This window comes from Glandiceps talaboti, chromosome 4 (assembly GCF_964340395.1).
Source record: "Glandiceps talaboti chromosome 4, keGlaTala1.1, whole genome shotgun sequence".
Lineage (NCBI taxonomy): Eukaryota > Metazoa > Hemichordata > Enteropneusta > Spengelidae > Glandiceps > Glandiceps talaboti.
The window spans coordinates 13,740,042-13,754,050 of NC_135552.1; the positions used below are offsets into that span (position 1 = coordinate 13,740,042).

At 36.8% G+C, this 14,009-nt stretch overlaps 2 protein-coding genes across 2 annotated transcripts; one reads left to right on the forward strand and one right to left on the reverse strand.

The window, feature by feature from the left end:
* The first annotated feature begins 456 nt into the window (after positions 1–456).
* Positions 457–5,901, forward strand: LOC144434515 (putative oxidoreductase ORF334). Its single transcript, XM_078122975.1, has 5 exons — positions 457–716; positions 2,469–2,779; positions 3,432–3,549; positions 4,037–4,232; positions 4,652–5,901. The coding sequence occupies exons 1-5, from the start codon at positions 626–628 to the stop codon at positions 5,052–5,054; spliced, it is 1,119 nt and encodes a 372-aa protein (XP_077979101.1). The 5' UTR covers positions 457–625; the 3' UTR covers positions 5,055–5,901.
* A 74-nt stretch (positions 5,902–5,975) lies between these two features.
* Positions 5,976–12,632, reverse strand: LOC144434196 (farnesyl pyrophosphate synthase-like). Its single transcript, XM_078122650.1, has 10 exons — positions 12,601–12,632; positions 11,287–11,434; positions 10,574–10,717; positions 9,818–9,898; positions 9,177–9,299; positions 8,572–8,660; positions 7,899–7,971; positions 7,460–7,537; positions 6,660–6,794; positions 5,976–6,176 (listed from the first exon to the last, which is right to left on the reverse strand). Exons 1-10 carry the CDS (start codon positions 12,630–12,632, stop codon positions 5,976–5,978), a joined length of 1,104 nt encoding a protein of 367 aa, XP_077978776.1.
* Positions 12,633–14,009: the final 1,377 nt, after the last annotated feature.

Consider the following 14,009-nt stretch of genomic DNA (forward strand, 5'->3'; position numbering starts at 1 on the left):
TTACATCATGTATTTGATACATGTAATTTATTTTTAATTTGATGTACATTGTACGCAATATAATATGGCCACTCCAGCTAGTGGTGAGCTCATTTAAAAGCTAGAATTAAGTTAAGTTACCCACACTGTCATTAACTGCATATCTTTCTTAACCTATCACAGAATTCTGCCCAATAATAAGTTAGTGTTTATTGCGTGAATGAATATTACCCTTTCTTTGAAAAGTGAGTACATGTATTAAATTACAACTAATTAGCATACGACACAGTAAAGTTAGTAGTCAAAGTACGTGCAGGCATGCACTGAACCGTTTCTTTCTTTTGTAAACACTCAAACCAGGGTTCTCTGGCGAATTCGAACAAAATCTCCAAAGAAATTCAAAACAATAGACTCTGCCAATAGTTTTACGCTTTTTGGGCCTGGAGGTCTTTTGAACGTACGCTTCCTACACACAAAAAACCCCCACACATGCGTCGACGACCGACCTGTTGTGGTGCATACTAACCTGTCCTATTCAACTGACAACGCTGAAGTCCCACCATTGTCGCCAAACATGAACCATTCTTGATTTCTGGTCTTAGTTTAGTACGGTATCACTGGATCGATATAAACGTTACTGGTAGAAATGAACACCACCGGCACATTTGACATTAACCGGAAACGTCTGAAGTCACCCTCTCCGCAAAATTGGAAACCACTACCAGCTAAGTGTCGAGGTATGGTGTGATGTCTAATTTCGTAATATTTGTGTAGTAATTTTGTAAATTGGGAAAAACTGACAAGCACTAGTATCAAATAAGCCTGTTTTTAGTTTTAAGTCATACTTACCATGTATACATTTAGTCACTTATAAACCGAGAATCAACTCATATTATGTCCTAATATAGCGCGATGAACCCTAGGCTATTAGAACATTCATAAAACCATTCCTTGAATGAAAGTGAGCTAAACTACCTACGTGGACGATTAGGAATGTTCTATATATTATATAGTTAATTCACACTTTCATTTTGTACCAGGTTAACTGTTAGCTTACAAATGATACGTGATGTAGGTAGTTAACGTGTACGATTGTTAAACTAAGCAATCGACGAAATCTTCTGTCATTTATGGAATTGAAACGAATATATAACTTCATAAACCATAGAAAAACCCTCTTTCTTAGATTATACATTACTTATGTGGGATATGGGTATATGACACTATCATGTCGTGTAGTACTGTCACAGCAGTGTTGACAACATTTTCAGTGTTCCGTCCAGACTATATTATCTATCTTGACAACTTTAAGGATGGTGGGATTTGAGGTCACTAAGTGTTGACTGGAAGTTGTCGTCAATGTTGACAAAAGCTTTTAAAGTCGGACACAACAAGAGAGGTTTTGTTATCAGTATTCACCTTTCATTGGAAGTTAGAAAACGTGAGCACAATTACAAGGTCAAAGAAGGTCATGTCAACAGGTCGCCTTGATAACAGACAACGCTTTCACTGCGAATCCACTGTGTGTTAATTGATGGCCTTATTTGGGACACTCCTTCTGTTATTTAATTAAGATATCACGTCACGTCCGTAGGAACTGAAGGGAACGTGTTTTAAGTGCAACCTGTGTTATCACATTACAGTATGGCTTGACCTTACATGGACCCTGTTTTGTTATATGTTTGTTGTATATAACACAGGAATTCGTTCCTGTGCTGTGATTATGAGCTAAAGAATGTAAATTGAATGAAAAGAACGAATATAAACTAAACAAGTATGTCTATCATGACAGTAAATAGAAGCTTTCACTAAACATGATGTAACATGTTACGTGACACTAAATATGTACGAGAATAATCCGTGACAAATTGCGTCCAACCTAGACTAGCACCAGTCCTTTGGGATTTTTTGTTTTTATCTCATAATATTCACATGTTTTGAATTTGTTATTCATTTCAAATTTTGTAAGGGAAAATGATGTGGTCACCCCCCCCCCCCATTTACTTCTCCCAAGGGCTATACAGGATATCTTTACTGTTTTGCAATCTCTCACTCATGTGACTACTTCACACAAAAGAAAAAGACCAAATTTGTGTTTAAAATATTTATTAAAATAAAAGAGTATGGAGGTTTGTCACACTTGGGTAACTGTTTTAACTGTGCAATAGTCAATTGTGGGTTATAATTACATTTCGCTGTTCTTATTTTCATTTATGAACAGAGAAACTATATATGGCGCGCAATCAAGGCCAAAATTGATTATTACCCACTCAATTTTGGCCTTGATTGCGCGCCATAAGAGACTATGAATGAAACGTTATGTTTACAGCTAGACTGTGATCATCGTTTATTTGTAGTCCCTTGTTTTAGAAGCACGGAAGGTGTAACTTTTTTTTTTTACAACAATGTGAATCTTCTCGTCGAATACCGTATGAGAAAACTATTCTGAACAATCGCACTTTAGATGTGTTTGAATTTTCTACTCGCAGAATTCAAGACTCTTCGTTGGGGAGTGTTGTACGACGAAAGCATAGGAATCAATAAACACTTTCTCCAGGCCTTGAAAAACTGTCCTCGCAGTCAGTTAGTCGCTATTGCCTGTCGTAACTACGAAGTTGGACAAACGTTGGCAGAGGTTTGGGAGGTGGAGAAAGTCCACGATAGCTATGATGACGTTTTAATCGATTCGAACGTTGACGGCGTATACATCGCAGTTACAAATTCACTACATGCATACTATGCAAAGAAAGCAGCTGAACATAGCAAACATTGCTTGGTAGAGAAACCAATAGCAACAAAGGTAATAACTAATATTATGCGTGTTTCATGGGGATTCTTGGGAGTTTTAATATTTATGTTATTTTTCACAGGTGTGTTTTCATGACCAGTGACAATAAAGTTTACTTTCAGTAAAATCCTGGGTCTGAAATACGGTGGCGAACATCAAAACACAGAATCTACGTACGGGTTTTATATTAAGATTATTGAAAACTATTGACCTTTGACCCATACTTTCTGTAATTCTGAGGGGGGGATAACTGCAAGTACGTTTTCACAAGAAATTTGATCTACTATTCAATTAAGGTTTGCCCAATCTGTCACATTAAACTACACTTTCTATCGAAATTACTTTTCCGGACACCTTGGTCAGATCTAGATGTATACCTAGTATCAGTGAGTTTGGCGATACTCATCGTAGACCATGACATCGATCGGAAGTTCATTAGTGTTTGTTTTAAGAGCCGCATTACCATGACCTGTCCAGTATATTATGTCAAAATTTTGAACTCTCTCTCTCTCTCTCTCTCTCTCTCTCTCTCTCTCTCTCTCTCTCTCTCTCTCTCTCTCTCTCTCTCTCTCTCTCTCTCTCTCTCTCTCTCTCTCTCTCTCTCTCTCTCTCTCTCTCTCTCTCTCTCTCTCTCTCTCTCTCTCTCTCTCTCTCTCCTTGACAGCTATCGGATTTGATTGAACTAGAGGAGCTTGCTAAACAAAACAGAGTTGTGATCGTAGAAGGTTATCCTCATCTCTATCACTCTCAGTATCACGCCATTAAACAAGAAATTTTATCTGGTATGTATGAATTCCTTAATTTATAATATTATGAAAGGATTAGTTTATAGTTTATACAAGTTTTATAAAATTAAGAGACATAGAACAATAGAAACCGCAAACGTTGACTGTTTTGATTAATTCATAAATTCAAATAACTTTGCATCTACACTCAAAAAAAAATTCTCGAAATGTTTGTATTAGGGATACCTTTTATAACAGTGATTTTTATCACCAATAACTGGATCGGTACAAAGCCCGCCCCCATGCGACCAATTTCAGTAAAACGCTAGTACATGGACATTTTAGAACTACTAATAAAATTATCATATGTATCATCCAAGTAATATGATGAATGATGTAGTAAACCTGACTTCGTGTTTATCGTCATGTGCATTATCGTCGAAGTTCTTTTCACTAATTTTTCAAAACAACGTTTTCTACCCTGCGTTCACTGTTTACATTGGGGTGCTACAATTAATCACAAGCAAACCAAATGTCTCTACAGGTTGTATAGGGGAGGTCAGTTATATGTATGGCAATTTCGACTTCCAAACCAACGATAATGGCCATGACGTAATCGAGAGAGAAGGCTGTGATAAGGGTGCCTTATGGAACATCGGATGTTATCCAATCAGCACGATGGTTGCATTGATGGGTGAATGCCCAAGGCGAGTGTCAGCAATACAACAGAAAGGATTAAGGTAGACATTCTTTGATTGGCTTAAAGATCATTGTGCTGGATTCCCAAGAGGGACACGTTTGTGAAATTGAAATTCACGAGTTTTCGTGTTTTTTGGCATTTTTCTACTTTTTGATAACAATGACGTTTACAAGTTCATTATCAGCTAAAGACAGAACTCTTTTAAGTCACCAGTAATATCAATATTTTGACCTTTGGAGAGAGAAAATATTCACCTTCGGCCAATACGATAACAACAGATATGATTTATTGAATACGATACAATCAGAAACAAAAGTGGTCCACAAAATTTGGTTATGGAGAAAAACTGTCCAAATATTAATTACTTTTCATTGGACTGACATATGACATTGACATTGACATTGGACTGACATCAAGTTCGTTACTATGTTAATTTCATATTTTATTTTGAACTCCCAGCGGGGAAGACGCCAAGTTGATTGGATGGTTGAAGTTTGACGACAACGTCATGGGATCAATTTCTACCAGCCTAGGGTGCCCAACAAATACATATTTTGAAATAGTAGGAACAAAGGGAAGAATGAAACTCCACAACGATTGGTGCTTTCATCCAGATAGTTGGGACAGAACAAACTCTTTTGAGCTTATCATGGACGGAGAACCTTCAAAAGAAGTGACAGTACTCAGTCAAAATGTCTTCCGTCAACAAATACTCTCTTTTGAAGCAACTGTCCTGGATGGGAAAGCAGCTGTGGTAACGTTGGCAACAAGCAAGAAAATAGTTGCAACGATTGAGGCAATGTACAAGTCTGCCGACGTTGAGGGCGTACCCATGGAACCAAAATTAACAGATCCAAGCTGACAGAGTTTTCATGTGTACATTTTATTAGTCCTGGAACTATGTCTATATTTCAAGACTCTTAAGCGGTATTATGATGTGAATACCAAGCTAATGAGTATGCATTATACGAAATCTTGCCAAAGATAACCAGTGAGAAATAATCAAAATGTCAGTGTAGAAACAGTACTAAGAATTTTATATATGAACATAACGAGGTCATAATATGACGAAGCGTCCAGGATAGGACGTGAAACTGTTGCCATTCAAAAACAACAGCAAGTCCAGTAGGATAGATTATAATTACTTCGTGAATAACGAGGTCATGGTGACACACACTTTTGATAATTCTCAATTTGCCTTTATTATCATTTGTTGAGTGTAAACAATGACGTATGAAAACAGTTGCTCACTAAAATCTCGTTTCCATGGAAACAAACGAGCAATTTGCATATCATGTTTCAACGATATGGATATGAGCTATTGTCCCGATCACCTGACAAAATTCAATATGAAATAATTTCATGCAAACTTCCGACATGTTCGTGCGTTAAATCTTAAATTCACGTGCATACTATGTAAGTTGTAAAACAAACCAAGATGATGTATTGTCTCAATTATTCATCGTTGATGGCGCTATATTGACTCAATTATTCGTCGTTAATGGCGCTATGCGGCTATATCGAAGCCAAGCGAGGTGTGCGGAGAACGACAAATTGCTAAGTCTACAATGTATCACCAGCTGTGGATTGTATGTCTGTTACTGTATATCTCGATTTCTCTTGATTCGAAACTTTGTCGTTCAGAATTTACAAAATTAAGACCACTATGTTACCAATTGAGTACTTCAAGAGTGAATCTGAATCGACATCCTGCCAAGTATTCAACAATATTTTGATAGTGTCTTTAGAAGCTGAATGTTATCAAAAATCATGTGCAAGTTTTTCACTTATTTCTTTTATATATCTTTGACATAAAGTCTGAAAACATTTCCTTGGGTAGTTTGCCATGTTGTTTGTCTATAATTTCCGTCAACGACCTGTAGCTTTCGTCTTCGAAGTCTTGATATACTTTCTTCAAGTTCAGCTCTTCATAAACTCGTTTGACAGATGCAATTTTTTGTTCATCGGCTACACCGTAATTCTCCTGCAAAATATAAATTGTTTTGGCCTTAACAGTGTGACGTCAATTGTTTCAGTAACTTAACGGTGTAGTTCATGTCATACACGATACACCAACAACATATGTACCTAGGTTTATCACTGTACAAATGGAACAATAATGGCAAGTTCGAAACGCTAGATATTTTTGATAATTCTCTCCCGAACTCTGCAACTGTCACCTGTCTGCTTTTCTCCCACCCTGTTCTGTACGTTGTCGCACACTTTCTGACGGACTCTCCTTCTTTCCCGATCTTCTCTCTGCCCCTTTCAAAACTATCCTCTCCTGTCTGTCTGTCTGTCTGTCTGTCTGTCTGTCTGTCTGTCTGTCTGTCTGTCTGTCTGTCTGTCTGTCTGTCTGTCTGTCTGTCTGTCTGTCTGTCTGTCTGTCTGTCTGTCTGTCTGTCTGATCTCTCTTCTGAGACTGTTTGTCTCCCTCCCCTCTCTTTCATTAGGAATAAATACAAACCTGCAGCACGAGTCTTTGACTAGGATCTGCTCTTTGTAATGCTTGTACAACGAGCCAGCTACATTTGTTATCCGCTATATCTGTACCTATCTTTCCAGTAGTTTGAATATCACCATAGCAATCTAAATAGTCGTCCTAGAGAGAATAGAATTGATAGAAATGTTATATTATTTTTAGAGGCTAAAGCCTTATACATAAATGAGACATATTTTCAAGATTTTGTTCTTGTGTTGTTTTACGACAAAAAATGCAAGTATATGACGCAATGCTTGTTAACTGAAACTACCCACTCTCTTAAATGATGTGTTGGGAGTAACAAAAACCACCGTGCCATATTATTGAAACTCTGTAGTCTCTCTAGTTTGGAAGTATCAATCCTAAAAGCCGAGTCTGGGCCACAGGGGCGTGTAATATTTTATAGATTGTTGTTTTCTTGTTGCTTAGAATGTCGTTTTCTTAAGAAAATATCGTACGAATCTTGCTGCTACAAATGTATCAATCTCTATACTACGAAGAAATATTTCCCCTTACATGTAGAAATATATATTAATCAAAAGGTTGTTATATTTAGTCTGTAGATCTGGAAAACAACATTCTATGAAATATTACACGCCCCTGTGGTCTGGGCCAACCAATGAGTAACTTTGAATGACACTGGGTAATCTATTTCCACATGTCAGACGTACGAGTGATGGTGAAATGGCCTTAGTACTTGGCAACCTGGCCTTAGTACTTGACAACCTTCTTTGAAATATTTGACTCCGAAAAACAGACATATTATAATTATTATACTATTTCACCTGTATTTGGAAGTATCGTCCCATTTCTAGAAGAATAGTCTTAGCCACTTCATGAGATTCCTTATCGTTTATGCCAGTCTGGAAATTATCAAAAAGAAGAAAAACCCTTTAAAACAGACTCTTTCCACAGATCTGTGTCTACTGCGGCAAGTTACTTAAATAACATATTAATACGTAGAAATAAATATAATATGTAGAATTCACTGTAGAAGAAGAAGACGTCGTTTATTTTTCTGTTTATAGTAATAACAACAAACACATTCTGCGATATTAAAAGATTAGACTATCAGATACGCCGTGTCACTCCGCCCTCAACGGCCTTGTCGATGTGTGAGGGCGCCACAACACGACGTATTTTGCTGACTAAAATATGAGATTCCACATACAAAGAGTTGATCTCAGTACACCCAAATATACTAATGTGATTGTTAGAACTCACCATATACATTCCTAGGGCTACTGGTAGGTAGAAGGAATAATAAGCCGTCTTCCATTTCACAATGGTGTCATATCTTTCAGGGAAACAATAGTTTTGAGAAAATGTTATCTTATGAAGAATCGAGTGAAGAGGGTCCAGAAACATGTTAATGAATTTAAGAACGTTATCATATCATTATACCCCATAACTGCTCAAAGTCGATACCACTATATTTCCTTCAAAGTTATTGACTCGATATTAAGTTTTTTGGTTTATTAGTCTGTAAGGTACGCCGTGACGGGGCGCCCTCACACATTGGTCAATTCCCCCCCCCCTCACGTCTGTATCGACACGACGTACGTATCTTACAGTCTACGTTTGGTTTGGCATGGATTCTTCTTTCCGTTTAATTTCACTAAGTTTCGTTCTGTGAAACGTACATCCCTGACAAAAATAATATATACTTTTCAACTGTATTCATAAGTTACACACAGAAATTGGCTAACAACGATATGAAAAAAAACAATAACTTATGTAGAGAAAGAAACGTACATATACTAATTTGAAATGATTGTCACATTTACCTTTATAGATATACACAATATGTACACCGTCCCTAAAGTTCCTGAAAATGTGCTTGCTTTACACCAGACAAACAGCACTGGTATACGCTTTCAAAAGAATTGACACCTACCTATCTTGAGTGAATCTAGTCAAGTCTGTGTCTCCAACTGGCGCTGTCATCATATCTAAACTCTGTCCTACTATTGTCTGATAAATGGTCTAAAAAGGAAGATATTGGAATGGCCCAAATTATTAAAGTTATCATAACTTACACCAAATGTAAGAGAAGCATCTTAAAAGTTATTGTACAGTCGGGGGGAGGGGAGCGGTGAAGGGGAGGTGTGATGGTACGCGAATGATGAGTCATCTTATGATTAAATTTCAAATGTTCGGTATTTAGCTTATATATCAATCTGTCTGCTCAATATCTAAGTCGCAATCAAGAAAATGAAAGGGAAGAGAGGAAAAAAGAAAGCCAGGGAAGGGAAGGGAGGAGAAAAGAGGGGGAAGGAGGGTAATATCTTGCTGGGGGGGGGGGGGGCGATATAGGGTATGAGTTGGAGCGACGTGCCAGAAAAAAGAAAACGACTTTTCAAAATAATATTGAAAATACCCTTTAAAAAAAGTTATAATTCTAAGTTGTGACTATGACCCTTACATTACTTTCCATAACCATGGCAACCACATCACTGTAGTATATTATCATTAAATAATACAACAAAGACATATCATTACCTCATGAAATAGTTCTAAGACATCAATATAATACGGTTGATCTCGAATATACTGTTGAAGTATTCGAAATATACACGATTGGATGTAAGACGCGTCGTTTATAGCTGCCATGCCAACGTCACCCTGAAACAAAAAAAATAGAGAATCTAAGGATTGCACCACATATAAATTATGCTTGTCTATACATACAGCAACATGGCATATCCCCTTCAATACGGGAGTGTTCGAAAATTCCATATATAAAGGGTAATAAAAAAGCTATACACAACTTGTGCCCATATTTGCACATTCTTTATAAGGAAATTGTATAAACAACAACAACAACAACTACGATATCCAACATATTACCATATTTTGAAGTCATTATCAGGATAACACAAAAAATGATATCCACCATATGCCCATATTTGGAAATCCATTATAAGGATATCGCCAATACAATATCATGCACAATGCCATATTTGGAAAGTGTGACATCATAAGTCTTCAATTGTCAATTTATAAGTGTTCACGTGACCGGACTGTAACTTAGTACTGAACAAATTGATAGTTCAATGTTTCTTTTTCTCAAGTTAAAGTAAACATTTTAAGGAAATGGACGAAAAGACAATAATTAAAAACATGTAAAATTGAAAGTTTACCTTTTTATACCAACATGGCTGCCCTCGTCTCGTTTGTGATTGGTCCATGACGTCATCGGCGACTAAAAAGAATGCTTGAAACTGGATAATGATATAAAACAAGAACAGCTATAAATTGATAGATATATATATATATATATATAGACAGACAGACAGACAGACAGACAGACAGACAGACAGACAGACAGACAGACAGACAGACAGACAGACAGACAGATAGATAGATAGATAGATAGATAGATAGATAGATAGATAGATAGATAGATAGATAGATAGATAGATAGATAGTGATAGATAGGTGGATGGATGGACAGATAGATAGATAGGTAGGTAGGTAGATGGATGGGTGGGTGGGTGGATGATATTAGTTAAATAAATAAACAATTTCACTATAATAATTTCGAAAAATACAATAGCACTTTAAAACCACATTTCAAATATCATTCTAAATCAAAGGACAAAAACATGTTGAAGTTCCACAGTTACATTTTGTTTTGTACTTGTAGGTTGTAAATATTGCAATTATCATTTTTTTTGTGACCAATAATCATTCAAATGTGTATTCATGTAAATTTCACTCATGTGGGCATGAGCTCCAGAGATATAATGAGTAATACGAAGTTAAAACTTCAAAACGATAATAAGCAGAATGATGTTTTGGTTTAAAAAATTATTTCGTAACATAACTACTGCCAACACGTGACTGTGGTATGACGTCACGAGACTTTCTTACATGTGAAAGGAATGAGATCTTACCAATTCTACACACCACCCTAAAGCCATTGCACGTTTGATGTTCTCTCTTTCCTGTAGTTGACCTGGCTCGGCTAAGTGACGGTAGGACGCCACCACGGTCAGGCCTCTGTTTTGTTTTCCCCACGGGACGTTATAATCCAGTACCTAGTGTAAGAAAGTTCGTTGACCTCAGATATCGCCTATCTTGGAGGTGAAGGCGCTAGTCTAGTTCCTGACGACCGTATTCCGATCTTACACTACGTTATCACATATGTGTGAAGATAATGTAGTGTAAAATCGGAATGCGGTCGTCAGGATGTAGACTATGAAGGCGATTACCCGCCCAATTTCTAATGACCATTTATAGGATGTTTTAGAAACTTTAACAGCCTAAGAAGGACAAATGTATATCAAAACTGATCGACCAGGGAATATTTTTTTCTGAACAGATGATTTTTGATGTATAGTTTGAAATATCATGTTGCCACTGAAACTTCTTAAGTTAACTTGTGATTCTTTCAAAAGCTAAAACTTGAACTTGACAGTTTCAACAAAAATGATGACGTATTAAAATATGGTTCGATAAAATCTCGTTTCATTTGTGTGGTGTTACGTCAGGTGTGTACACAGAGCACGTGCAACAGTTGACAATTCGTCATTTATTGGTGAGATAATCTGTGTGATATAGTAGACATTATTTATTTTAATAAATTTAGATATATCATACGACTTACTATCTTAAATCGCTCCATCGCGTCCGTTGCTTCAAAGTTGTCGATTGTACGTTCGGTTAGAGTAGACGACAGTTCATTGTACAAACCATTAAAGTCTTTGGCGTCGTCTCCTTCATTGATTGTTCTTATACTGGAATGAGACTCGGAGCTGAAATACCTAAAAGGTAGTCTACAAGTACTTTAGAATTTGATTTTTTAAAAAGAAGACCCGACCTAACTAATCAACTTGAGTAAAAGTGTGAAACAAATAAATTAGAATGTATGAGGGCCACCAGTAGCAATATTGCTGTCTCTCTTTTCCATCATAATTAGGCAGATCGACACTTTTATTAGTACTTCAGTATTATCCTTTATCTTGCATATATATGTACAGTTTTACCCATATTCAAACATACGATTACACTATGTGTGTGTATATATATACATACTCATACATACATACATACATACATACATACATACATACATACATGCTTTTTACTATGTTCTTGTAACAACAACAACAACAACAACAAAAACAACAACAACAACAACAACAACTACTACTACTACTACTACTACTACTACTACTACTACTACTACTACTACTACTACTACTACTACTACTACTTCTACACGTAATATTTCACTTAGACATTGTAACAAAACAAAACTGTACATGCTTATATGATGAGTTATACAGGGAAATGTGTTCAAGTAATGGAATATCCTTTAAACCCAGACCTCCTAATTTTTAACCACAATCTGTTTCTTAAATGTTACTAGTGTGTCTATAACATCACGCGTTCATCTTTACACCGAAGTTCTCAGAGAGTGTGATGACTGATAGCGGCTATCCTTGTAATCCTAAATGCAATCACAATTTGTGCTTCGGATCACACACACTGAAAACATTACATATGTACTCATACAGGAAATACTGAGAGGGTGTCAATTTGACAAAATGCACATTCGCAAAAAATATAATACTATTCACGTATAGTGTATATATACAATACAACGACATACTTCGATGGCAAAAAGCAGATATGCAGTACCAACGAGTGTATTGAGCACCATTATCATGAATAACAAACACAACTTCCCTTAGTTTGTGAGAGAACTTAGATATCATTTTTTTTTCAAATGCTTAGCGTTAAAGTAAGTAACGCAAGCAGAGACAGTTCAAGCCTAGATTGGTATGTGTGTGTGTGTGTGTGTGTGTGTGTGTGTGTGTGTGTGTGTGTGTGTGTCATTTAAATCATATCGTACCTCAAACACAGCTTACACGCTAATATATTCTATCATTCTATCAGATGGGTCAATTTTAAGTACCTGTTCAGCAAGTTCCTTCTCTCTTCATTCATGTTACTTCTCTCGGTGTTTTGAATGTTCCTCGGGAGTAGGTGACGTGTTAGCCGATAGTCAAGATGGAGACTTTGTCGTCTTGAGATACTTCGTACACAGCTCAGTGTAAATCTGAGAGCAGATTTGGTCGAGTGGTTCATTTTAGTCTCAGGAGCTGTTTATGTTACCTGTTTGTTGAAACATCACGTGAATATCTGACACCAGAGGTTCTGACGTAGAGTTAGTTTACTGATTACAGTATCCCCGTAATCTCACGTCTAATCACGAGGAATACGTTAACGGAAGCACACAGCGTATTTTTGTTGAAAAAATATCCAATGAAAATTCTGTTAGATTTTAGACAGCCTTCAGTAAGTATAAAGGGTGGTGGGTCAAATTAAAAAAAAAAAATCAGTTCTCGAGGGAGAGCTATAAGGTTTTAGAAAGTGGGATTAGGGGAGGGTCACATTTTACTTTGGCTCATTTTAATGTCTAACTTTGCATTATTTTGTGATTCTGGCATCCCACTGCTGCCACCAATTCCATATCGGTTGGATTTAGGGTTAGGGTTAGATCGGGTTAGAGTTTGGTACCGTACTATCAGAACATAACGTAAATATCGCTGATGACCACCTTGCAGTGAATCTCAGACCAATGTGAGAGTGAATAAATTGTCACTTGTGATGTGATGTGATGTGATGTGATGTGATGTGATGTGATGTGATGTAATGAGAGGAGTGGGTCTAAAAGGAGTAAAATAGGAACAATTGCCAGGTAAATATTGTGGATAATGTTGTGAAGACAGTGGAGAAGTTGACCCACGGTCCGGACAGTGAAAAGAGTGTGTGCATGCCCATCTAGACTTTGTGAGCACCGGTATTGATTAATGCAGTGTCTTCACATGAAGTCCCTGTACATGTTGATGTGGTGGTGGTGGTGGTGGTGGTGGTGGTGGTGGTTACGTGGTGGTGGTGGTGGTGGTGGTGGTGGTGGTGGTGGTGGTGGATGGGAAATAACCACATCCTTCTAAAACTATCAATGTAACATTGCATCACGTGTCTGCATAGATAGAGTGACTTTGAATTTCTTTAAATCAAATCACAAACAAACAAATATATCAGATACCCAAATAGTTTATGCTTTTATTGGAACATTGAATATTAACCTTTGGCAAAAAAAATGTGTGGTTCCGATAACCTGGTCGTCCCTAAGCATTTTTTTTGAACATTTGAAACAAAACGATAAGAATTTCTTTGTCTTCTTTACCAGTGGACCGTCTGTTTTCTTTCCAGCAGTGATACCTGTACACATTTCATCAACAGAAGGGATATACTCTGACCGATGGTTTTGGGTCGATGCAATATTGTTCAAAAATAAAAATAATTAAAACGATAGGA